This window comes from Nilaparvata lugens, chromosome 8 (assembly GCF_014356525.2).
Source record: "Nilaparvata lugens isolate BPH chromosome 8, ASM1435652v1, whole genome shotgun sequence".
NCBI classification, from domain to species: domain Eukaryota; kingdom Metazoa; phylum Arthropoda; class Insecta; order Hemiptera; family Delphacidae; genus Nilaparvata; species Nilaparvata lugens.
The window spans coordinates 27,297,614-27,322,484 of NC_052511.1; the positions used below are offsets into that span (position 1 = coordinate 27,297,614).

Here is a 24,871-nt window from a genome sequence, read left to right on the forward strand (position 1 = left end):
CGGAGAACCTTTTTCTGCAGGAGCAAAATCCTTCTGCAGTTACCTGCATGAACCCACAGCACAATACCATACTTGATATGGCTGTGGAAGAGGCCGTGGTATGCTGTTACAAGGTACTCCTGGGAAACATGACTTCTCAGTATATGCATTAGATAGGTCACTCTTGACAGTCTATTACATATCATGTCAATATGTGGCTCCCATGTTAGTGTGGCATCCATCATGAATCCCAGTAGCTTCATATTACAATCCCCAAAGGTTGGCGGATTCCGCTGCAGAGTGGAGAGGAGATGCTGAGTCTTCCTCTCATTCATTGACAGGCTGTTCACTTGAAACCAAGCACTGGCAGCCTTCAACAGCTGGGCAGACTCCTGGATTGCTGCAATAATATTACTTTCCCTGGCAACCAGAGTTGTGTCGTCTGCAGAAAGGAGGGCATTTCCTTCCAGCCTGAGCTTGTTGATAAAAATCAGAAACAGGAGAGGTCCGAGGATGGAACCCTGAGGCACGCCGCAGCACACATCCTGAGCATCATACACAGCACCACCAATGGACACCACCTGCTTCCGACAATCCAAGTAATTCTTCAGTGTACTGAGGGCCACAACCCTGAGGCATGCCGCAGCACACATCCTGAGCATCAGACACAGCACCACCAATGAACAACACCTGATCCAACAATCCAAGTAACTCTTCAGTGTGCTGAGAGCCACATCACAGATTCCATATATCTTAAGTTTCTCCAGCAATATGCAGTGAGAGACAATCAAAAGCCTTTGTCAGGTGGCACAGAGTCAATGCCACAGAATGATGATCCTCCATTGCTCTCAGCATGTTTTCAACCAAGCTGCAAACAGCATCTGTGGTAGATCTGCCCTGGCGGAAACCAAACTGTTGAGGTGAAAAGAGAGACTTTTCCTCAAAGTAGGCACTGAGGTAATTGACACAACTTCAAAGATTTTTCCAAACACTGGGATGATTGATATGGGCCTGTAGTAACCCAATTCCTTTCCCAAGTCACCTTTTTGGAGATTGGGACTGTTCTAGATGTTCCAAGCAGGTCAGGGAAGATTCAAACAGCGGTGATCAAGGAACACAATGGATCAGCTATACTTCCAATCATAGACTTCATGAGTGATGGGACATACCAAATATGTAGGTATGGACTAGTAGAATTATACATTGACTATATTGATAAGATCCTGGGTGGTAACTTTTTTCCATCTGGGAAGCCTGTACACACACTGAGGCCTCCTATTGACAGCAATAGCAGGAGATCCAAGAAAATTAATTGAATGACTGCACAAAAAGTTATTGAAGTCATCTGGACTAGCACTCTTGCTTGCACTGTTGATTATATTCCATGCAGCTTCACAAGGATTTGGGGCCTGTCTTATCACTTTCTCATTGCAGCATCTCCTAGCCCTCATCACCTCCTGTCGATAGATTCTCTTCAGCCCAAGATAGACAGAGTAATAGTTATTCTTCACTTCGCCGGCATCAGCTGTCTTGTAGAGGTTGTTGGCAACCAGCATCAGCATCCTGATTTTGCTTTGATCAGCCGTGTACCACTGCTTGACATCCACAGATGAAGGCTTAACATTTGGAAACCCAGAAGATCTCCTCAGTTTGGAAGGGAAGAAGATGTTAAACTGCAAGTTGAATACATTGAAAACTCACCAAAAGCAGATTTTGGATTGTTAAAAGTATCCAAATATTCCCAATTGATCCTTTGTAATGCAGAGGCAAAGAGTGGGAGACTTTCAGAGTTAATTCTCTTGTATGTAGACTTGTACTTATCAGGCCATGCTGGTTCCAGTTCTTTATTTCTAGCAAAGTCCACAACATTCATAACTAGGGCCTGATTGTCAGCCACCACAGGCTCAACAAGTCCTATATATATGCCCCCTACTTGTCATGTTGCTTTATGAACGACTTTACAAGCAGGTCGGGTGCAGTAATTTTTGCGGATGACATCACCTTGATTTCCAGAGGCACCACCATCGAACAGGTGAGAGAAAAATATGCCAGTCTCTTGGAGGAGGCCAAGCTGTGGTTTCTAGCTAACATATTGAAGCTCAATGAAGATAAAACTAGCATCCTAGTCTGCCCATTGAAGAGGCAAACATCTGCAGAAGAACGAATGATAATACATGGTGAGGAAAATAATGTAACACATCTTATATTCCAGATGAGATGCAGCTAATATAATCTTGTTAAATAAATATGAAGAGAACTCGTTAGAAACAGAATAAAAGTACAAGTTAGTGTGTATTTTTTAAATTGAAAGGAACATTTTTCCTGGGTACCTCAGATTAAACATTCATAGACTGCAATATCTTGCCACTGCCATGCCTCCTCTCCAGCAGCATGGTACTAACCGGATGGAGTGAAGAGCCTTGATGACTGGAGCTTCAAGGAAAGACTCAGTAAGTGGTTGATAGAATCTCCATTCTACTCTGTGGAGAAATACTTTGAGGCCAACAAATCATCTGAACCTCAAGCGAAAAATGCGTGATCTTATACAGACAAGACCATCTTGATAAAAGCTGAAAATAATATATTTTTTAAATGTTTGACCAAGTTGAAAAACGTGAATAAGTGTTGAAGTAATATTACACAGCTCATATGTCAACCCATGCGATGACAAGGACCAAGTCGCGGGTCCACTGCAGACAAAGTCAAATCAAATCTTTGGTCGTGACTAAGGAATGAAGTATGAAGTAAGTACCAATAATGAAATTCCAGTGAAGCCGGACAGCAGATACAATCTTGTCATACAGCGTTTCAATCAACGATCTATATATACTAACTGGATAGCGAACAGAGTAGACTTTGCCAGCCGAGAAACGGTCCGGCGCCTTTTCAGCCATCCCCTCCACAAAGGGGCACACGAGTAGCCTACTGCCAGCCGGAGGCCTATGCACCATTAATAACTTTCATTAAAGCTCCAAATGTCGAGCACCTTAGATGATGGTTGCTTCATGTTCTGCTCACAATTGCACCAACAGATTTAAGAAAGGAAGTGATATTTTATTTCAGCATGGTACAAATAAATATATTTATTCTTTTATGTGCATTAAAATACCATTATTCTAACTACGGTATTCATTTCATATTACTACAAGAAAAGTAAGTGTTTTTCAAATATTTTCAAGTAACACAGTGTCTGAACTACAACAGAGAAAATAAATAGTTGTCCATTATCCAGTCATAGATTGTTTAATAATTACTAATTTTATTTTTCAGATTATATAGGAATACATTTATGAACTTGCTGCACATATAAATTAACTGCCTTCTAACCACACTTAATCAGTCAAAGTTTGATAAACGATGTATTTATAGCTTATTACTAACGCTTCGCGCTCGGTAGGGGGCTTCGCCCCCTGCACCACCAGTAGGGTGGGTTAGCAGCCTCCGCGCTTCGCGCTCCGGCTGGGAGGCGGGCTTCGCCCGCCCAATCGTCTTTTATGACTGTATAGTGTTGGGTAGCAGCCTTCGCGCTCTGGCTGGGAGGCGGGCTTTGCCCGCCCAATAGTCTTTATGACTGTATAGTGTTGGGTAGCAGCCTCCGCGCTTCGCGCTCCGGCTGGGGGGCAATTGCCATTTACGACTGTACGAGGGAGGGCAGGTTAATTAGGTTAGGGGTGTTGAGGGTAGGTTAGGTAGGGTAAGCTAGGTAGTGAAGATTAGGTAGAGTAGTCGTCTGCAATGAACCAGAATGGTTTGCCAAAAACTGTAGAATAGGAGAATAGGAGAAATCGCTTTGGGTCTTCACATTGTTGATTCTTGGACAGAGCAACTTTTAGCTTTTTTTACAAAAAGTATTATTTTTTTGGTTGTAGAAACAAAACTCAAACTTCTATGGACTCAGTGAGTCTAGTAGTATTTTCTTCTTCTTTTTCTTCTTCTACTTCTTCTTCAATTAGATCACAGCAGCTGGTCAGTAACAACTTGGAATGATGCCAGGAGAGGCGGAACACGTTACATAGATCTCTCTCTCTCTCCCTCTCTCTCTCTCTCTCTCTCTCACACACACACACACCACACACACACACACACACACACACACACACACACACACACACACACACACACACACACACACACACACACACACACACACACACACAGTTTTCTATGAAAACTCAATTTCCCGAGAAAATTTGAAAATTTGAAGAAGGTTGAAATTTAGCTATGGTTATAGGCTTATCTCAGGGAGCTGAACAAAAACGCTTGTGATAATTTTTTTGTGGGAAACATATTTAAATGTGTCCCAAATATTTGGGTGAATGCCGGGGGGAAAAATTTGGAAGGTCTGGAGGTTTTCCCGTAGCCTCCAGTGTAGTATGCAACAGATTTGGTGTTCAGTTTTCACAGTGAACTCATAGTTTTGGCTGAGAATTTTTGGTATTTGGGAAAACTTCAAATTTTCGATGAAAACTCAATTTCCCGGGTCGCCATTTGGATTTGGTTGAGATTTAGCTATGGTTATAGGCTTATCTCCGGGATCTGAACAAAAAAGCTTCTTATAAACTTTTTGTGGGAAACATATTTAAATGTGTCCCAAATATTTGGGGGTGGCTAGGGGTTCTGGGAGAAAAAAACATTGAAAGTTCTGGAGGTTTTCCCGTAGCCTCCAGTGTAGTATGCAACAGATTTGGTGTTCAGTTTTCACAGCGAACTCATAGTTTTGGCTGAGAATTTTTGGTATTTGGGAAAGCTTCAAATGTTCGATGAAAAATCAATTTCCCAGGTCGCCATTTGAATTTGATCGAAATCGAACTATGGATATAGGCTTATCTCCGGGAGCTGATCAACAAAGCTTGTAATAAATTTTCTGTGAGAAAAAAATTTAAATGTGTCCCAAATATTTGGGTGAATGCCGGGGGGAAAAATTTGGAAGGTCTGGAGGTTTTCCCGTAGCCTCCAGTGTAGTATGCAACAGATTTGGTGTTCAGTTTTCACAGTGAACTCATAGTTTTGGCTGAGAATTTTTGGTATTTGGGAAAACTTCAAATTTTCGATGAAAACTCAAATTCCCGGGTCGCCATTTGAATTTGATCGAAATCGAACTATGGATATAGGCTTATCTCCGGGAGCTGAACAAAAAAGCTTCTATCGAATTTTCTGTGTGAGGCTTTTTCAAATGTGTCGAAAAAATTTGGGGGGCTCTAGGGGTGCCGGGGGGGGGTAAAATTTTCGTATTTTGGAGGTTTTCCCTTAGCCTCCAGTGTGTTCTCTAACTGATTTCGAGGTTGGTTCTCCGATACAATCAGCCGTATTGGCTGAGAATTTTTCGTAATTTTTTGTCTTTTGCAGCTTTAATATAATAAGATACAGTCTAAAATTATATTGAGTTCTAAAATGCCAAGAGTATATTGACTCATTATTGAATGATGAAGTAAATTACCACTTCACAGAATTCACTGACCACATATCAAATGGCAAACTTGTCAGGCCAAGCAAAGATGTATTGAAAATTGTCAAGTTTGTTTACAGTAATACTTCAAAACTGTAAACTACTGAATAATATAATGAGAAGTTTTATGCATTTTAAAAATTCCCCATTCAAAAATAATTTCATTAATGATGATATTGGTGAGAACAACCACCGGGTAAATATAACAAGACCTGAAGATTATAGACCAACATTTAGCAAGGAAAAAAACAAATAAAATTGATATAGATAGAACTGGGCTCCGACAGAAGCTCACTAAACTTATTCTATTAAATAATGTTTGATTTTCTTTGGATTTGATTGTAAATATAGTGATTAAGCCTATAGATTAGATAAATTTAGAGTTTATAATATTAAAAATAATGTTTGCTTCTCATTGTAATCGTATGGATTTGATTGTAAATATTGTTATTATCAATTAGGTATATTAAATTAGATATTGTGCAATATCTTTGAAATAAATTAGATCATTGTACATTATAGAATATAGTTTGCATTATATATTATTATTGATTAGTTAGATTAAATTGGATAGATCCGATTAGATTATCAATGTGCAATATATAATAATTGATTAGGTAGATTGTACTAGATAGATTCAATTTTATATTCATTGTGAAATTATTTAAATTTCATTGAATTGTAGATCACATGCTACATATATGTACTGCAAACACAAAATATTATATGATGTGTTTAATTATAGCTTAATAAATAATTATATTAATTCATAATAAATATTACATATTTTGTTTTTACATGCTTTATGTGTCTACAAAGTTTCCTTTTTATCAATAAGTAAGATTATTGAGAATATAAAGCGAATTTTTGTCAGCGAAGGGTTTGATAGTGCAATAGAAAAGCAAGGGTGCCTTCCAGCGCTGTGCCTTTCTTGCCCCTTTGTGGTGGGGAGAGCGCTCAGCCCAGCCGGACCGCTTCTTTCAGCATGCAGTTCGCTATCCAGTTAGTATATATAGATCGTTGGTTTCAATCCGACTCATGAACAGATGAGGCTTGCCGCATTCTAGACGTTGTATATTTCGCCTTTATACACCTGTATGATTGATTAAGATCAAAACGATCCATGACAAGTGTGTTTCCGGTTTCATTCAATTGCGTTCTATAAGATAATTTTTATAATTACTATATTTTAAGCTAAACTGTCAAATCTGCTTATTTTCAGACGGACCTTGGTTTGAATGAGCATCATGAGGGAATTGTCAAAAGCTATATTCAGTTTGCCAGATACCAGAGAGGGCAAAACCTGAAAGCGGTTGATTTGTGTTTTCAAGATGTATTGGATTCTAGGTAAGTATTATACCATATATTTTCTCAACTTTAAGGTATCATGGACTATTGATTTAGAAACCATAATTATTCCAGGTGTGGCATAATAATGAGCTCTGCAGTGTCAATCAGTGAAAATAAGCACATGTGCACAATGTAGTATCATTTATGCTCTTCCTAGAGATATGTACAGGGTGTTTACGAACTCCCTACCAAAACTCTAGGGCATTGTTCCTGGGTGAAAAACATATCTAAGTTGTCCGGAAGTCTTCAGTTACTCACACAGCGGCCATTTTGCTTTTTTCACTTATTATTTTTTTACTAAATAATGGTTGAATATACGAAACTGAAACTTTGCACAATCATTTATAACAACTCGACAAAGCTACAAAAAAAATTGTGCTAATTTTCCAATTTCATAAAACAAAATGGCGACCATTTATAATTGTGGTTCTTGAAGAACTCAGAAACCGTTGGTTTTACAAAAACTTTATAAGATTAACTTTCTAAGTAAATTTGATTGCCTATCGATTGGTTTTTCTAAGATTGGACCAATATTAGCTGAGATATGGCAGCTTTAGTGGCTGGTGACCCACCTTTAGAGGGTTATGTAAAGTTCTTTGTTTGTTTGTTTCCTAAAATCGCTTACAAATTAACATGCAATGCAAATAGAGATTGTTGCATCATTGAAGCGACTACATCAGCATGTCTTGGTTTGCACTGCAACAAACTCTCAGTGGTCACCTACCACTAAGGCCGCCATATCTCAGCTAATATTGGTCCAATCTCAAAAATCTGGTACCAGTCGATAGACAATTAAATTTATTAAAAAAAAGTTATTCTTGTAAAGTTTTTGTAAAGCCAACGGTTTCTGAGTTTTTTAAGAAACAACATTTTAAATGGCCGCCATTTTGTTTTATGAATCTGAAAAATTAGCATAATTCTTTTGTAGCTTTGTCTAGTTGTTATAAATGATTTCGCAGAGTTTCAATTTTCTATGTTCAACCATTATTTAGAAAAACATAATAAGTGAAAAAAGCAAAATGGCCGCTGTGTGAGTAACTGAAGATTTACGGACAACTTAGATATGATATTTAGATATGTTTTATACCGAGGAACCATGCCCTAGAGGCCCTATTGGTAAGCAGTTCGTAAACACCCTGTAGATGAGCGTCCTAAGAATGTGAGAACGCTCGAAAATATTGTTGCATTGAGAATCCTGTCATGAGTAGTCGTACCAAACTACCTTAAAATAGTCCTTTGTGTTGCCTGCCACTACACTATCCTTTCTTCTAAAGAATGTTTCTATAAAAATCGTTGATGTTCACCTGACAACCGTATAGTAAAAATTGAAATGACATGATTCTCGTCAATCCGCTACCTATGTCATATGTGCGATCTTCAGTGATTTATTTAGTTCAGGAAAGTTGAGTCATTTATTTACTCAGTATTGATAAAATTTTAAGTGTATTCTTATTTGTATTCTTCATAGAACAGATAAGTTTTACTCTTAGCTTCTAAAAGTTTTCTACTTATCTACATATCTATTCTCTTTTCTGATTAAGTTTTTTTTATTTGTTTTAATGAAAATTTTTAGTGTTATTATGCAATGGGTCTTGCAAGACCTGGCAATACATTGAAATTTCTTATAAAGAATCAATCAATAATGCACTACCATGAATTATATTATATTGTTCAGCTTTATAATAGAAGTAAGTTATTTTTTTAATGTTTTGTTGACACAGTACTGTATCCAAACCATTATCAAGAAAAAACAACATTTTTTTGTGAAACTCTTTTTATGTTTCGCAAATATCAAATTACTGTGCATTCTTGGATTGATAACTAACTGCTCTTGGCAAGTATCAATGTCTGGTCATCCGGATTAAATAATTAAAGTGCTCTATAGTCTGTATAAAATAAGTTAAGGCTTGGCCCTCCATCCGAAAAAATAACAGCGTTGCCAAATTGTCTAAAAATGTAATTTTCTCAAATTTCTTTCTTCCAACTACTTCTGACAATTAAAAATTAATTTCAATTATTGCTGAGAAACTTCCTCGCTTCCACCACCCTCTTATATTTTGAACGAAAATGTTTCTAGCATGTAAAAATTTCATGTTTTCTGCTCTCAATGTTTCAAAATTTCGGTCTCAAAATTTTAAAGTTTGGAATTTTTCAACTATTTTTAATTAATTTAATTTAATTTAGAAGTATTTTTTAATTTAAAAATAATCTTTGTGTGTTTTGAATTGTAAATTGAGAGTGTAATAAGAAGAATATTGAAGTGATCTAACCTAGCTACATTTGCCTGTGGTACTTTTCTGTAAGTTGTGTAATTCTGAATGAATGAATAAATAAATAAAATTTCAATGTCTTGACATTGACGAACATAATCATCAATTGAAAAATAACTATTATTGGGCGGATGAAAATGATCTCAAGACCAATAAAAAGGAGACGTTCTCCCCCTTAAAAGTTCTTAATTATTACGGTATTCCATAGTTCTGAGAAAAGTGATATCCAAAAGAAAAACATATTTTCGCAATGTTTTCAATTTCATCAAAAAATTGGAATTTCCTTCCAATCCTTCAACCCTGAAACTTACAGCACTACTGGAGTATCGTGGATGATATTCTACATTCAATTTTGTGGTTAAGTTAGAAATTTGAGAAAGTTGCAATTCTACACAATTTGGCAACGCTGCTATTTCCTCGGATGAGGGCCAAGTCTCCACTTATTTTATACAAACTATAGTTACTTATGTAGTCAGGGTGACTGCTTGTGGCCAGCTCCACTAACATGAACCTACCTAGAACTGTTCGACCCTTTATATACTATTTCCATTGTCATATCAATCCGATCAGACTATTGTGGGATAGCCTAGAACTCAACAAGTAAAAGGTTAGAACATACATCAAAAATGCTTGACCAGACTCCTCAATTATTGCTATTTACAATATTATGATTTCAGTCACTTGTTTCAGTCAATGTTATTTGAGATAATTATGGACTTTCATCTATGTCTATGGTTTATTGTTTTTAGATAAATAAGTCAATCAATGTCTCAATTCTGTATATTTTCAGGTTACTGGAACCAACGTACACACGAAGTGAGGTGGAGGATATACTGAGGAGTCTACTGGACGTGGTTAGAGGTGACATTGAATCGGAATTGATTGGTTTTGCGCATAATAACGTCCTGTTGCTGAGTCAGCTCTTCAATCAGGCCGAAAAGTGGCACTTGCGTATGAACGTTAATCTTTCTGAAATTCAGAACAGGTCAATTATTGCTCTGAATAATTCAAGTGCACAGTATATTTGTAAGGTAATCTTGCACTGAATTTGTTATTATATTGCACGAGATTTATCTTTTTCATAAGATTATTGAGTGTTTATTTGAAGACATTTTTCCCTGCTATATTTATTATTGAATACAGTGGAACTCCGGTTAACCGAAAGCCAGGTCAACCGAAATGGTTTCATATTTAATTACAAGTATGTATAATATCACTGATTTCTGTAATATGTAATGCATTATAAAGATTTTTTTTATTCAGCATATGGCAGATAATAGTTATTTGTATATCTAATAGTGAAAAGTACTGTTTTTTCTCTCTGAGGGAAAAGTTTGAAGCCCGAGGCGAAGCCGAGGGCAACAATCTTCCTGAGGGAGAAAAAATATTTTTCACTCGTGATATACACAACATTTTTATAAAAACTGCAAATAAAATAATTTTTAAAAACGTACGTGACCAAACAATGAGTTACAACATAATCTAAAAAGTAAACACTAAACAGCTGGGCTGGCTTGTAATCACAGTTCTCCGCCCAAGGTCTATAAAATACAGGTCATGACACAATCCCGTGATGCATTGCAAAATCGCCATTTCATGGGGCTCTAGTTCACAATATTGGCTTTGAATTGTAAAATAAATTCCTCTCACAGAATATTAATATTTAGATTCCAACTAGGAACTGAATTTTTGATTTTTAGATTGTGAACTTCAAACTCTTTTTGAAATTAGCATTTTGTCCCAATGCCTTATGAATCATAACAAGTTACAAGAATAAGAACAATTTTTAAAGATGAAAAATGAATTATTGAACCATTTATTATATTGAAATTTCATTATTAAAAAATCGAAAACCTGAATTTACATATTATCTGAACGAGAATATTGTTTTTAAAAAGCATAATGCATGATTTTGTTATGAGCAGATTGGAATATTTCAAATGTACCGCCATAAAGAACTCACATAATGGCCGCTCCATAAGGAACACGAGTGTCATAACCTTTATTTATAGACCTTGTCTCCGCCAACAGCGCTGTGCGCTATCTGTAGGCAAAAGCTGTAACAACAATGGCCGCCACAACTATAATGAAGTTCCCGTTTCAAATTTGATTAGTTAATGAGGAATATTCGTTGGCTGGTATTTTGAATAACATGGAATAAAGAAAAATGTTTAAACATTTTTTTAGTATAATGATATTCAAGTAATAATTTTAGCATACAAACATAAATTTCATATATTGATCAAATGTCTATTTGAGGTATTGAATTTAGTTGGTTTAATGACTACTCTATATGCTTCCTCATCTGAGCTTAGACCTTCTAACCTATTTCAAATGTACGTTTTTAAAATAGAGATGCTTCCCATGTTATTTTAATGGAGTTACTTTTACGCTCTAGGGAGTTTTCCTGTTTTTTCCTCCCGAGAGCGAAAAAATAACACTCAAGTATTATGTTCCAGGGAGTAAAGTAAGCACTTTAGATAGGAAGTGGAGGAAAAATAATAATAATAATTATTATTATTTTTATTTAGCGTATGGCAGATACACAACATAATATAAAGCTCATAAGTCTCAAATGTCTATATATTAAATACACTGTATATTTCTTTGTTCATTGTTCAATTTCTTTGAAATGTTGTGTAGGTTTTGGTCAGGAAAACATAATGGTCTGACCACCATTATTTGCTAGTACATGCAGCGTTAACCGATGTGATGTATCAATCAATCATTCAAACAATTTTTTACTGTCAAGGAACATAAAAATGTTACAAACAACGTCATTTTCTACAATAGCTTATACAAAGATCGACAATATAATATTAGTAACAGAGAAAATAATACAATATAATAATAGCAGACCCTAAGACGCCTAACACCATTAACAATAAATTATCACAGTGAGCTTTGGTCAGACAAGAAACTCTCATAGAATACAGGCACCTTTCCAGTAGCAAATCCCTCAAGTGAATCTTGAATTGTGGAACGTCTACATCAAGTTCATTGAACAGCTTTACCGACATGTATTTCCAATTTTTCTGAGAGCTTGTATATTGATTGCTCTCAATTCTAACATTAAGGCTGCTTCATGTGGGGTAACTATAGATATCACCATTTAGCCTACTCTAAAATTACTCAGGTTCTTTTTAACATTTATAAAGAACACGAAAACACATAAAGTGAAGGCAGTCAATAACCTTAATCTACAGAATAGTGCTCTAAAGCTCTAATGAAGCTTGGGGTGGTTCATTACAGATTATTCTTACAGTCCTCTTCTGCAGTCTGACAAGTATGATAATTGTGGAACAGTTTACCCACAATTGTATGCCTTAAGCTAAGTGACTAAAGACATGAGCGTAATAGACACTTATTAAAACATCATGGCTCACAATATGTCTCAGCCTGCGCAATACAAATAAACCTTTACTTAGCTTTCCAGCTAAGTATGTTATATGGCTCTTCCAATTTAAATTAATGTTCAGCATAAAACCCAAGAATTTTAGAGAGCCTATGTTGGTGGACCTGGTGCTGAAGCTGAACTGATCGTTGGTTTTTTGTAGGTTCAGGCTTGAACTGTTTGATGCACTCCAATCTCGATCGCCAATTTGCTTTTCACTGTATATCCCCTTTTTTTATCAGAACCATTCACTATTAGACCTAGATCATCGGCAAAAAGGTTGGGCTGATTGTCGATGTGACAATCGCTTATCAAACTTGGTGAGTCATTTATTTAGATGATAAATAAAAGTGGTCCAAGTATGGATCCCTGTGGCATACCATACTTAACGACTTCACCACTTGAAAATTCACCATATCTATACACGAACTGCATTTTGGTCAGGTATGATCGAATGAGGTTTACTGCCGCGTTTTCAAGGCCATAGTAAGAGAATTTGTCTGCTAAGATACTATATTCCACTGGTTCAAATGCTTTGGATTGATCATAGGCTCTTAGATTGACACGTCTATTTTGCTCCAACTTTTCAATGGCATCCTGAACAAGCTTCAAAACAGTGTCACAAGAACTCAAATTCTTTCGAAGACCATATCGGTTTTTTTCGAAATATTCTACCAATTGTTTGTGGAGCAGCATCTAAAATAATTAAGATATTATTTCTATCTCGGTCGGTAGTTCTCTATGTCAGACTTGTCACCCTTCTTGAATACAGGGATCATCTTCACCCTTTTCAGCTTGTCAGGGAAAATCCCCACGTCCAGACACTGGTTGAATATGTGAGCTAGAACTTCTGAGATTTCGGAAGCAGCCGTTTTCAGTATTGAAGAGTTAAGGCCATCTACATCCAAACAGTTGCTGTTATTCATTCTGTGAATTGTATCAAAAACTTCTTCCACGGTGAAATGCCCAAAAATGAATTTTGATTAGGTTCTAAAATAATGTATTTACCATTATGTGATGTATACAATATTGGTAAGATTGGTTATCCGAAATGGTCCTCTCCCTTTATTTAGGTTAACTGAGGCCCCACTGTATTTGAAAATTCAAGTTTATAATAGTGTTACATCTATTGATCGTATAACCATAGTGAACGGAAATATGTATTGATACTGAATTCTTTCAGTTGGTCTTAAATTATGCATCTTTCTCTGAATATATTCGTATGGTCAGGGGGAAAAACATAGTAGGTACTTTCCTCACTAGAAAAGAATCGTCAAGAAAAATTAAATGCTTGCCAGTTGAGTAGCTTTGTCAAAAAATAAATAAAAATAAAGTTACACATATATTAACTTTCAGATAGGTACTTCCAGGTCACTCAGCCACTGGAGAGCATCTGGACTAAGAGTGAGGAGACCTGCAGCCCCAATTGGGAACCTGTATAGAGGGCACTCATCAGTAATATGGTGGTGCGTTTTCATTTCACCGCACTCACAATCTGCTGACTCCGCAAGACCCCATTAATTTATGGATTGTCGCTTTTACCCTACTGCAACCATTCCTTACTCTATTGAGGCGCACCCATGTTTTCCTAGGCAGAGAGGAACCCGTCGGGAGGGCAGATACGTTGATCCCATCTCTATTCTCACCTCCCAACAGTTGACATCGCTCTTGCCATACAGTAAGGCTTGCTGATTACTGATTCTGCAGCTCAGCCATGTAGGTTTGCGGGATTTCAGTCTCAGAACTGGTTTAGGGTTGAGAAATTGATGAATGGGGAGAGATCTTCTCTGAATAATAATTAAGGTTGAAATTTTATTTGTTCAAGCAATTAATTCCACCCCTTGCTTAATCTAGATCGTTCTTTAGACCGGAGTATCCTAATAAGATGTGAAATTCTACTCATGGTTGAAACTGGTACTGGCAGAACTAAGAATATAGAATACAAATGTTACTGCACATTTTTCAACCACACATACAAATCGTTTGAGGAAACTACTGTATTCTCTTTGCTTTACTAAATTAGTATAGAAAATTAAATTTTTGAGTGATAAATCAAGAATCGTATTTTATAAATTGGCAATCCTTCTAAAATACAGGGATATTCGATTCTCTATTAAGTTATAATATGATGTGAAGAAAGTATTATTGACAATAATTTAACAAAGAGCTGGCCCTAATTTTTATTCAAGGTTGCTGAAAGAGGTCAAGACACGATACCAAAAGTTGCATTTCAGAATGGTATTATTGAATATATCTGGTTTAATATAGAGTTTAGAATAGATTTTGAAATTTGCCGCCAAAATAGCTCCATAAGTAACATTGGTGTCTCGACCTCTTTCTATAGACCTTGATTTCATTTATGAGACTCATCTTGATAGTCTCTCAAGATGTTAAATTAAACTGTTGCAAGATAGATAGGAAAAAATTAATAGATGAACAAAATCATATTGAACAATGAAGTAATTGATGAATGGATAAAATATATGATGTACTATTAATGAGAGTATGATAATTATTTTGTTACACTCAAGAAACTCTAATAAACTCGACTACGGCTCGTGCGTAAATGCACGATGCAGCAAATTGTCAGTTTGCGCACTTGTAACAAAAATAACTATTATAATTGTATTTGCAGGGAACTGCTGGAATGTGTGAAGCAGATGGAAGTGGTGGACCTGGGCGGACATCAGGAGCGCAAAAGGCTGGAGCCTGTGGACAACACAGAGGGAGCGGTGGCGCTGATGAGGATCGAAGTGGGTCGGCTGCAGCAGGAGAATGAGCGGCTCGATCAGATTGTCAAGCAAGCTGAAGCACGGGTCGGTCTCGGTACCCCAATACACCACCATGTTAAAATGTATACATTGGCACAGTAAACCGGCCTAGCCTGCAATTTAACTAAAGCCCAATGAAGGCCAGCTGTGTTAAACCAATCCTTCTTTGGCCTTCATTGGGCCAATATGTAGATGCAGCATCACAATCAACGACTACAGGGCTCTTTTCGCAGTGGTTTTCCAAAACTATGCTGGAAAGTGAACACATTATGCAACGACTTTAACATTATAAGACGGTTTCAGATGCTGGCGGCATCAACATTAAATTACGGTTTCTGATGCTGGTTTCATTTCTACAGGTTCTCAGTATGTCAAGATTTCATTTTATCAAGTTTTTAGTTCGTCAGTTTTTAGTTCTTCAGTTTTCAATTCATCTAGTATTCAGTTAATTCAATATTTTCAGTTCCTCAATTTTTTAGTACGTTAGTAATTTTTTGATGAGTTTTCAGTTCGTCAAGTTTTTAGTGCGTCTAGTTTTCAGTTCAGTTCTCAATTCATCAAATATTCAGTTTGTAAAATGTTCAGTTCCTCTAGTTTTTCAGTACTTGAAGGTTTCAGTACTTAGAGTTTTCAGTACGGCAAGTTTCCAGTTTGTCATCTTTTGAACTCGTTAAGTTTTAAAATTGTCAAGTTTTCAATTCGTCAAGTTTCCAAATTATGGCTTCACTCTCGCCAAGTAGTTTTTCACCTCATGTTTGATTCAATCTTTCTACCATAACGAGCTGGTTGATTTCTAACCTAACAACAAGTCAGCAATGTGAATATGTGATACTTTGCTTGAGTAGTCTTAAGTTTGTGAGATGTTTTAAGTCACTCGCTTGCTAGTGTCTTGACTTACATCCAACTCGTGCTTCAAAGATTAACCGTTGTATCAACTACTATATTGAATCAATTGCCGTACAATAATTTCACATTTAGCATTAGATTATATTTTATTTGAAACTGCATAATTTTAAAGACAGAACACCAGTGTAACTCCAGATACTTTTAGACAAATACTGTTTTCTACCAATGAAAGTCAATAATTGAAGAATTGGAAGGGAGATTTAAAATAAAAGTTTGGAGGTTCATGTTCGGACATTTGCATTTTTACTATGTAAAGCAAGAGCTGTTACATTTTACACGTCGAATGATTGAATAAATATGAATTCAAACTATTTCTAAAGATTTAGAGTCGTTGGAAACTTTCTTAGCTTGAAAAATTTGTGCTCTTACATTTGTGTGTCAGAAATCATTTGTAATCAGCCGGTAGACACTGTCTTTATTCTATAAACGTTTTGTTTGATTGTGATAGGCCTGGTTGGATCGAAGCAGACTTCCAAGATTATAGCCCATATTCATAGATTTATTTCAGGGACTACGCCAACAACTAAAGCCTGTCAATCTCCTGTAGCGTATATACCGATTTCATTCATAGATTGATTAAATCCTCATTTTCAACATTGAAACTTCACTTTTCTCACAAGTTGAACTGATCTCATTTGTCAAATATATAGGAAGTAGAATTAGTTTCAAATTTGTTTCTGAATACAGTATAAGATTAATGTTTCTGTTTCCAGATCTCCGAACTATGTAATGAGAAGAATAATATGTTGAAAGATATGCTGGAGAAAGATAAATCTCTGGACCAGTTGAAAGAACGAATAGACGACTTGTTGAAGAGGATTGAAGCCAATGAGAACCGTCCTCCTATCAATGAGGTGAATATTTTTGTAATACTTTTTATTCTATTGTTTTATTACTTACTTTTAATACTGTACACCATTTTAAAAACGCTTTTCAATTGCGGTATCTTCGTGACGGTCTATGGATCAGGAAATCGTCATGATTGTTGGAAGGTGAACTCAATTAAGGATTCTCTTAATCATGTCCTCCGATTTTGAAATGTAGTATGTTCTTCAATAAGCTCGGCTACGGTTCAGTAGGTCTGGTCTTGTCATGTTGCATCTGTGTGGGTAGGTACCCTATGTACTTGCATGACTTGAGTCTTCTTGGCAGGATGTGTGATCCAGCCTAGATTGCGGTGCAGTTGATTTTTCGAGCCTATGTTGCTGTAGATCAATATTTCAGAAACCAACTTCTGATGTTGAAATTATATTGACCTCCTCGGATTCTTGATCATTGTCTTGTAGCCAGAATGTTGAAATATCCTCTCCTATTACTGTAACTAGTCAATATTATATTTATTTATTGGATGAATCAAACAAAAATAACTCAAATCACAATATGACTAATTATGCAATCTTGTCGGTTTGCACTTTTAATACCATTCAACTTTGACAATAGATGGTATTGACAATAGAATTTAAGTCCAATCAAAAATAATCTTTCTTAATTCTTTGTCATTGAGATCCATTTTATTACAATGCCTGTGATCAAAAATATTGTCTCAAATATAGTTCATCAGAATTTTATTTTTGAAGAGTTTTCCATATCAATATTAGCCATTTACCCTTTACATAAGTATTCAATTTCTTCTTTCATTAACGAGTTACAAGATATTCTAGACAATATTAACAATAGAAATTTATTGCTAGTCGGTGATTTGAATATTTGCGATCTTGAATAAACGCTTCTAATTTCGATTATCTTTCTTTATTGCAAGCTGTGGTCTAGAAAGCTACATAAACACACACACCAACAAGAGTAACTCGTTTTTCAAAACCATGTATAGATCATGCTTTTTTTAGAAGTAGAGATAATTTAAAATGTGTTGCTGGTAAAGTTTATTTCAGTATTACAGATCATTCAGCAATTTTTTGTTCAATAGAGCAAACAGAAGTCAGTAGAGAAGATCGAGGTGATAAAACTATAAAGAACGTAGATTATGTCACATTACTTGAAATACTTGGAAATAGCAATTTCAGCTCTGTTTTAAATCAATCTGATGTTAATCTAGCTTATGATACTTTTTGTGATATTATTAACGTAGCTCTAATGCAATGTACTCATGAAAAACGGATATCGAAAAGGTATAAACTGTTACCATGGATGAATGTGCATTTCATAAAACGTATTGAAAAGAGAAGACTATTGTTTAAAAAAACGTTGAAATATCCGAATAATGAAAACTTTAAAAGAAATTATACTAGGTTCAATTCAAAATTGCAAGCTTATTTAAAGTTGAGGAAAGAAAATTATTATAATGATTTATTTGAAATCAATAAAAACAACTCCTCAGCCCAATGGAAAATAATCGATGACCTTACTGGTGTAGGTAAAACAATTCTGAAATTTCCTTATACTGTGATGACAACCAAGTAAATATTACAACAGACCCACATGAAGTTGCAAATATACTCAATTCTTATTATATTAATGTGGTTGGAAAGCTGAGAGCTGGCAATAGTTTGAGTCAGACAACAGATACTTATCAGCAATGCTTTGTTGGCATAGGGGTTGGCGATCCCACCGCCCAGTAGCCTAGTGCTGCTGCAGACAGCCTCTCCAGAGACCTTGCTCCCCACCCCTCTTCTTCTTCTTTATGCTCTGGAGCTTTCAATTTCTAGAATGGCACCTTTCCACTGACTTAGCTTTGTGCCATTCTCTTGAGTGCGTAGTTGGTGGGTGGCATGCTTACTGATCACGCACTACATCCTTTCTCTATCCTATCTGGTTTTCCCTGACCAATACCTCTTTCTTTCTTTTCAAAAATTGTTTCTATTAATGGGTGAATACCCACGCCATAGTGGACTGGCAATAACAGCTGCCATTGGGATGTCCATAATTTGAGGGTTTTGGTATTTGTTGGATGTTAGCAATGATGCATCAATAAAATGAATTCACTGCAAAAAGTATGTGTAACGCCAGTTCGTCCCCACACGGTGCACCTTGGATAATGCTAAATGGACTAGCACTTGCTGGCGGTCAGACAAACTTTAGTTCTCCTGACCAAACACAACACAACACTACAAATTTGAAATCACATACCAATTTCAAACTCAAAAGTCCTTTTAAGGACTACCAGACAAGAAATCTTTCAAGAAAGCTGAAAAGAAGAGGTACTATACCTGGCTATGACCTACTTGGTGCTACTTATCATAATGTATATGGAGTTGCAACCTATGTGAGATGCAATATAGACAATGCCACCCTAATCTCCACCTCAACAGACAATGACATCTATGCTGTTGTAGTCAAGATAGGAAATATCACAGTGACAAACATCTACAAACCACCTAACACCCCATGGCCAACTGCAGTGATCCCAATTCAGCCTCACCCTGCAGTTTATTTAGGGGATTTCAATAGTCACCATGAACAGTGGAAGTATAGGGACTGCAATGCAAATGGTGAAGCTGTGGTGGAATGGGCTGAAAGTGGAAATCTTAATCTTGTGTTTGATGCAAAAGATCGGTTCACATTTAAATCTGCAGCTTGGAGGCAGGAATACAATCCAGATCTATGCTTTTCCTCATGTGATAACAAGGGCCAACCACTTCCAATCACCAGACGAGTTCTCTCTGACTTTCCACACAGTCAGCATCGTCCAGTTCTCATAGAAATAGGTCACCAGGTCCCACTTGTGACTTCCACACCACATCCAAGATGGAACTTCTAAAAAGCTGACTGGGAAAGGTACTCAAAAGAACTTGATAAATGCCTGGGTTGGAAACCTCCTCTAAGTAAAAATTATAAATGATTTGTTGGGGCAGTCATTAGTACAGCTAACAAGTGCATCCCAAGAGGATATCGCAGAGAATATATTCCAGGCTGGTCCCAGAATAGTGATGAACTTTATCAAACCTTCTTGGAGACAGGTGAGCAAGAGGTAGCAGATGAGCTCCTTCATAGTCTTGATGAGGCAAGAAAACAGAAATGGATGAATGTGGTTGAGAACATGAACTTCCAAACCTCAAGTCGACAAGCATGGGCTCTTCTAAGGAAATTGGGCAGTGGAGCACCCATGGAAAGACAAAAAGCAGGTGTCTCTGCAAACACAATAGCATCTCACATAGTGGAAACATCCAGAGCACAAGTGGAGAGAGAACACTCGACCAAAATAAAACATGAGCTGAGCCAACTTAAGAGACAGGCAACAGAGAGTGAATACAGTCTCCCTTTCACCCCAGAAGAAATTGCATCAACTCTTAAGCATGTAGCTTCTGGAAAATCAACAGGATTTGATAGTATAAACCCAGAATTTCTAGTTAAATGTGGAAAATATGCAAAGGTATGGCTGGCTAAATTTTTCACTGATGTGAAAACTGGCAATGTACCCAAAGAGCTGAGGCAGTCAAAGATTATAGCAATTTTGAAACCAGGAAAACCAGCAAACTCAGCAAAAAACTATAGATCAATTGCATTACTATCGGTGGTGTATAAACTACTGGAGAGGCTAATCTACAATAGAGTATGCCAGAAAATATTTGAAATCATACCTGTTGAGCAGGCTGGGCTCAGACCAGACAGGAGCTGTGTTGATCATATTTTCCACATTTAACTAGAAATTCTGGGTTTATACTATCAAATCCTGGTGCTTTTCCAGAAGCTACATGCTTAAGAGCTGATGCAATTTCTTCTGGGGTGAAAGGGAGAAAAGCACCAGCTGTATTCACTCTCTGTTGCCTGTCTCTTAAGTTGGCTCAGCTCATGTTTTATCACTTACAACATGCATTGAAGCTGGTTTCCAGAAGAAACTGAAAACATCTGCTGCCTTTATCGATCTATCAGCAGCTTATGACGCTGTTTGGAGAGAAGGTATAAGCTCCTAAAAGTGATCAAGTGTAAAATAACAGCTTGTCTTGTGAATAATATGCTGAGTGATAGAACTTTCAAAGTCATCATTGGATCTGATATAAGCTCACAAAGAAAACTTGAGAATGGTCTGCCTCAGGGCTCAGTTCTTGCCCCTCTCTTGTTCAGTCTGTATATTGCTGACGACATGCCAGAAACCTTGTCTTGAAAACATGGCTATGCTGATGACTGGGTATTATCAACACAGTGTAAATCATTTGAAGAGTCAGAGAAAATTCTTACAGATGACTTGAGAGAGATGGGTAGGTACTTTCGAAGATGGCGTCTCCAACCAAATGCCAACAAAACAGAAGTTTCATGCTTCCACCTGAACAATAGAGAAGCTAACAGAGAGCTAAGAATTCAATTCGAAAATAGAAGCCTTAAACACAGTAAGGCTCCAAAATATTTGGGCGTGATACTTGATAGGACACGTTCATTCAAAGAGCACCTAACAAAGTAAGCAGAAAAACTAAAAACCCGAAACAATATTATGCAAAAACTTTGCGGAAAATCATGGGGAGCTTCAGCATCTACATTACGCTCTACAGCCCTAAGCCTTGTCTTTTCAGCTGATGAGTACTGTGCTCCAGTCTGGATGAATAGCTCTCATGTTCATAGGGTTGATGTTCAGCTAAATAACTCAATGAGAATGATAGGTGGTGTTCTGAAATCTACCCCTGTGGAATGGCTCCCGGTGTTGAGTCACATCCCACCCCTAAATCTTCGACACATGAATGCCCTCACTAGAGAGTACAAGAAGATACAGGAAAATCGAAGCCTGCCAATACATGAGGATATACAAGATGCCAATTAGAGCCGTCTGCAATCTCGTAAGCCACCGGTTAGGACGGCAATTACAGCCTTAGATTCAGGTTTCCGTTTAACTGAGGCCTAGCAACAAGCGTGGTCAGCGAAGCAGAACATTGACATCCCATTTGTAGCCAAAAGGCCACCAGGCTTCGATTTGCCTCGTAAAACATGGTCGGCATTGAATAGGGTACGAACTCATCATGGTAGATGTGCCTATCTGATGCATAAGTGGGGGAAGGCTGACTCCCCTTTCTGTGAGTGTGGAGCAGTCCAGACTGTGAGACACATAGTGGAGGAGTGCCCCAGATCAGCATACACGGGTGCACATGGAGATTTCCTGGTGGCTAAACCAGCATCAATAGCCTACTTAAATACCCTGGAAGCATGCCTCTAATTTCCAGGTCAAAAGTGACTAAGATATTTTCATTCGTTTTATATACCTATGAATTTTCTATTGTTTTCTTTTTTTAGAATTTTGTGATTATAAATGTGTTGTGTGTGCTGCCATACGCTGAGTAAGTAAGTAAGCAATGCTTTCCAGTCACTTGTCAATTACAGTCCATGTTTTTATATCCAACTGACACCGAAGAAATCAATTCTATAATTTCGTCATTCTTCTTCTTCTTCTTCTTCTGGCTGTGCCTTATCCCATTTAAAATGGGGTCGGCATTCCTTCCTCTTAGTCTGCCTCGCCGCAAAGCCCTATCCAATGCTTCCTCTCTCCTCCAACCACTCTCTCGCAAGTCAGCCGCTATTTTATCTCCCCACCTCATCCCAGGTCTACCTCGTCCTCTCACACCATCCAAAACCAAATCCTGCACTCTTCGTCCAACATAATCCTCCTCCCGTCGCTGTACATGTCCAAACCACCTCATCCTTGTCTCCTGCATTTTCTTTCCCAGTGGTCCAACTTTTACAGTGCCTCTGATCAATTCATTTCTTATTTTATCTCTCCTTGTAACCCCACACATCCATCTTAACATTCTCATCTCAGTCACTTCCATCTTTCGTTCCTGTTTCTTTGAAATGGGCCATGTTTCTGTTCCATACAGCATAGCTGGCCTCACTGATCTATACACTTTTCCCTTCATTTGACAATTCACTCTCTTATCACAAAGAACACCACTCATTTTTCTCCAGTTCATTCATCCACAATTTATTCTATGCTGTATTTTTACATCAAGCCCTCCATCTCTCTGTACACTTGAACCCAGGTACTTAAAACTTGCAACTGGTTTGAGTTGGTTTCCTTCAAGCTGTAAGGGTAGCCCATCATTGTCTCCCAATACCATGTACTCTGTTTTTGATCGGCTAATTTTCAGTCCCCTTTCCTCCAAAGTCTTCCTCCAGCTTTCCAGCCTTTCTTCCAACTGATCTTTGGTAGGTTCACAGAGCACGATGTCATCTGCAAATAGCATGCACCATGGTGCTGGCCTCTTGACTGCAGCACCCACGACATCCATGAGCAGATTAAACAGATATGAGCTAAGTGCTGAACCCTGGTGAAGGCCAACTTTCACAGGAAACTCTTGGGTCCTTCCCACACTGGTTCTCACTCGAGTGACGGCTCCCTTGTACATCTCCTGCACCAATCTAACATACTTCTCTGGCACACCTTTTCCTCTCATACTTCGCCAAATCTCTTGGGCACCCTGTCATAGGATTTTTCCAGGTCAACAAATGCCATGTGCAGCTGAGACCTTAGCTCTCTTGCCTTCTCCACCAGCTGCCGGTGAGCAAATATTGCATCTGTTGTTCCTCTTCCTGGCATAAATCCAAATTGCTCCTCACTGATTGATTTCTATAATTTCGTCATTAAAAAATAAAAAAATCTCCCGGTATTGATGGTTGGTCAGTAGAGTTAATTAAACATATATGTCCCATTATTATTGATTCTCTTACTTACATTATACATTTGAGTATGCGCAGTGGAGTATTTCCTGACAAGTTGAAGAGTGCAGTGATTGTCCCAATTTTCAAAAATGGAGATCCAAAATCTCCCGGTAATTACAGGCCCATATCACTTCTTCCAGTTATGTCCAAGATAATTGAAAAGGTTGTCAAGCGTAGATTACTTTCTTTCTACAGCAAGTTCAAATTTTTTAGTAAGAATCAGTTTGGGTTTACAGAAGGGAAATGCACTGAGGATGCATTGTTAACTCCACGAAATAATCTCAACTAAATAATGGATTGAATCGTAATTATTGTAATGTTGCAGGTTTGTTTATATATATTACCAAAGCTTTTGATTGTGTCGATCATAAAATCCTATTAAAAAAGCTTTGGATTTCTGGTATTCGTGGAACTCCGTTCCAATGGTTTTAAAGTTATCTTACCAATAGGACGCAGTGTGTCTGTATTGCAAATAATACGAGTCATTCGTTAGCAATCAGATATGGGGTCCCCCAAGTATCAGTATTGGGGCCTATATTGTTCCTTGGATATATTAATGATCTTTGTAAGGGTGGGTTCAGTGGGAGTGTCACTGCTTTTGCAGATGACACTGCATTGATTTACTCTGCGGATCACCCTCAAATTTTGGAAGGTAAAATGCAGAATGATTTGAATATTTTGAAATATTGGTTTGATCTGAATCATTTACCTCTAAGTATAAAAACTAGATATGTTTTGTTTAGTTATAGAGGGACAGTTAAAATGCCATTTACTCTTTATTATAAATGTGGGGATTGTTTGAAAAAGAAATTCCAAGTACTGTGTGTCATGAGTGCATTCGAATCGTAGAAATTTAGTTGATGAGAATTTGAATAGGAAAATTCACATAGATATAGTAAAGAATGAAGTTCTATATTTGGTTAGAAAATTCTATTTTTTGCGCTATCTGTGTCCACTATCTGTGCTAAAAACCATTTACTATGCATTAGTAAATTCATTAGTAATGCTATGCATTAGCTATTTCATCCAAACCTAGACGATACCCTACTAACGATCTTTTTATTGATTTCAATGTTTTAACGCTGAGACAGTTGTACACCAAAAGCCTTCTTCACTTTATATTGAAAAATAAGAATAATTTCAACCTGCGTGAGCCCAT

The 24,871-nt window shown here is 37.2% G+C and overlaps 1 protein-coding gene across 2 annotated transcripts in view; it reads left to right on the top strand.

Annotated features, from left to right (window-relative positions):
• Nucleotides 1-24,871, top strand: part of LOC111044878 (leucine zipper transcription factor-like protein 1) — a 30,262-nt gene that overhangs the window by 1,189 nt on the left and 4,202 nt on the right. Inside the window, exons 1-5 of one of the 2 annotated variants that reach the window (XM_039434398.1) lie at nucleotides 1,976-2,156; nucleotides 6,648-6,772; nucleotides 9,836-10,030; nucleotides 15,075-15,255; nucleotides 16,830-16,970. In XM_039434398.1, the coding sequence (XP_039290332.1) occupies nucleotides 2,154-2,156; nucleotides 6,648-6,772; nucleotides 9,836-10,030; nucleotides 15,075-15,255; nucleotides 16,830-16,970 (645 nt within the window). In that variant the 5' untranslated portion in view covers nucleotides 1,976-2,153. Of the gene's footprint in view, nucleotides 1-1,975; nucleotides 2,157-6,647; nucleotides 6,773-9,835; nucleotides 10,031-15,074; nucleotides 15,256-16,829; nucleotides 16,971-24,871 lie in introns of those variants that run through there. The other variant, XM_022330123.2, reaches the window with a different exon arrangement.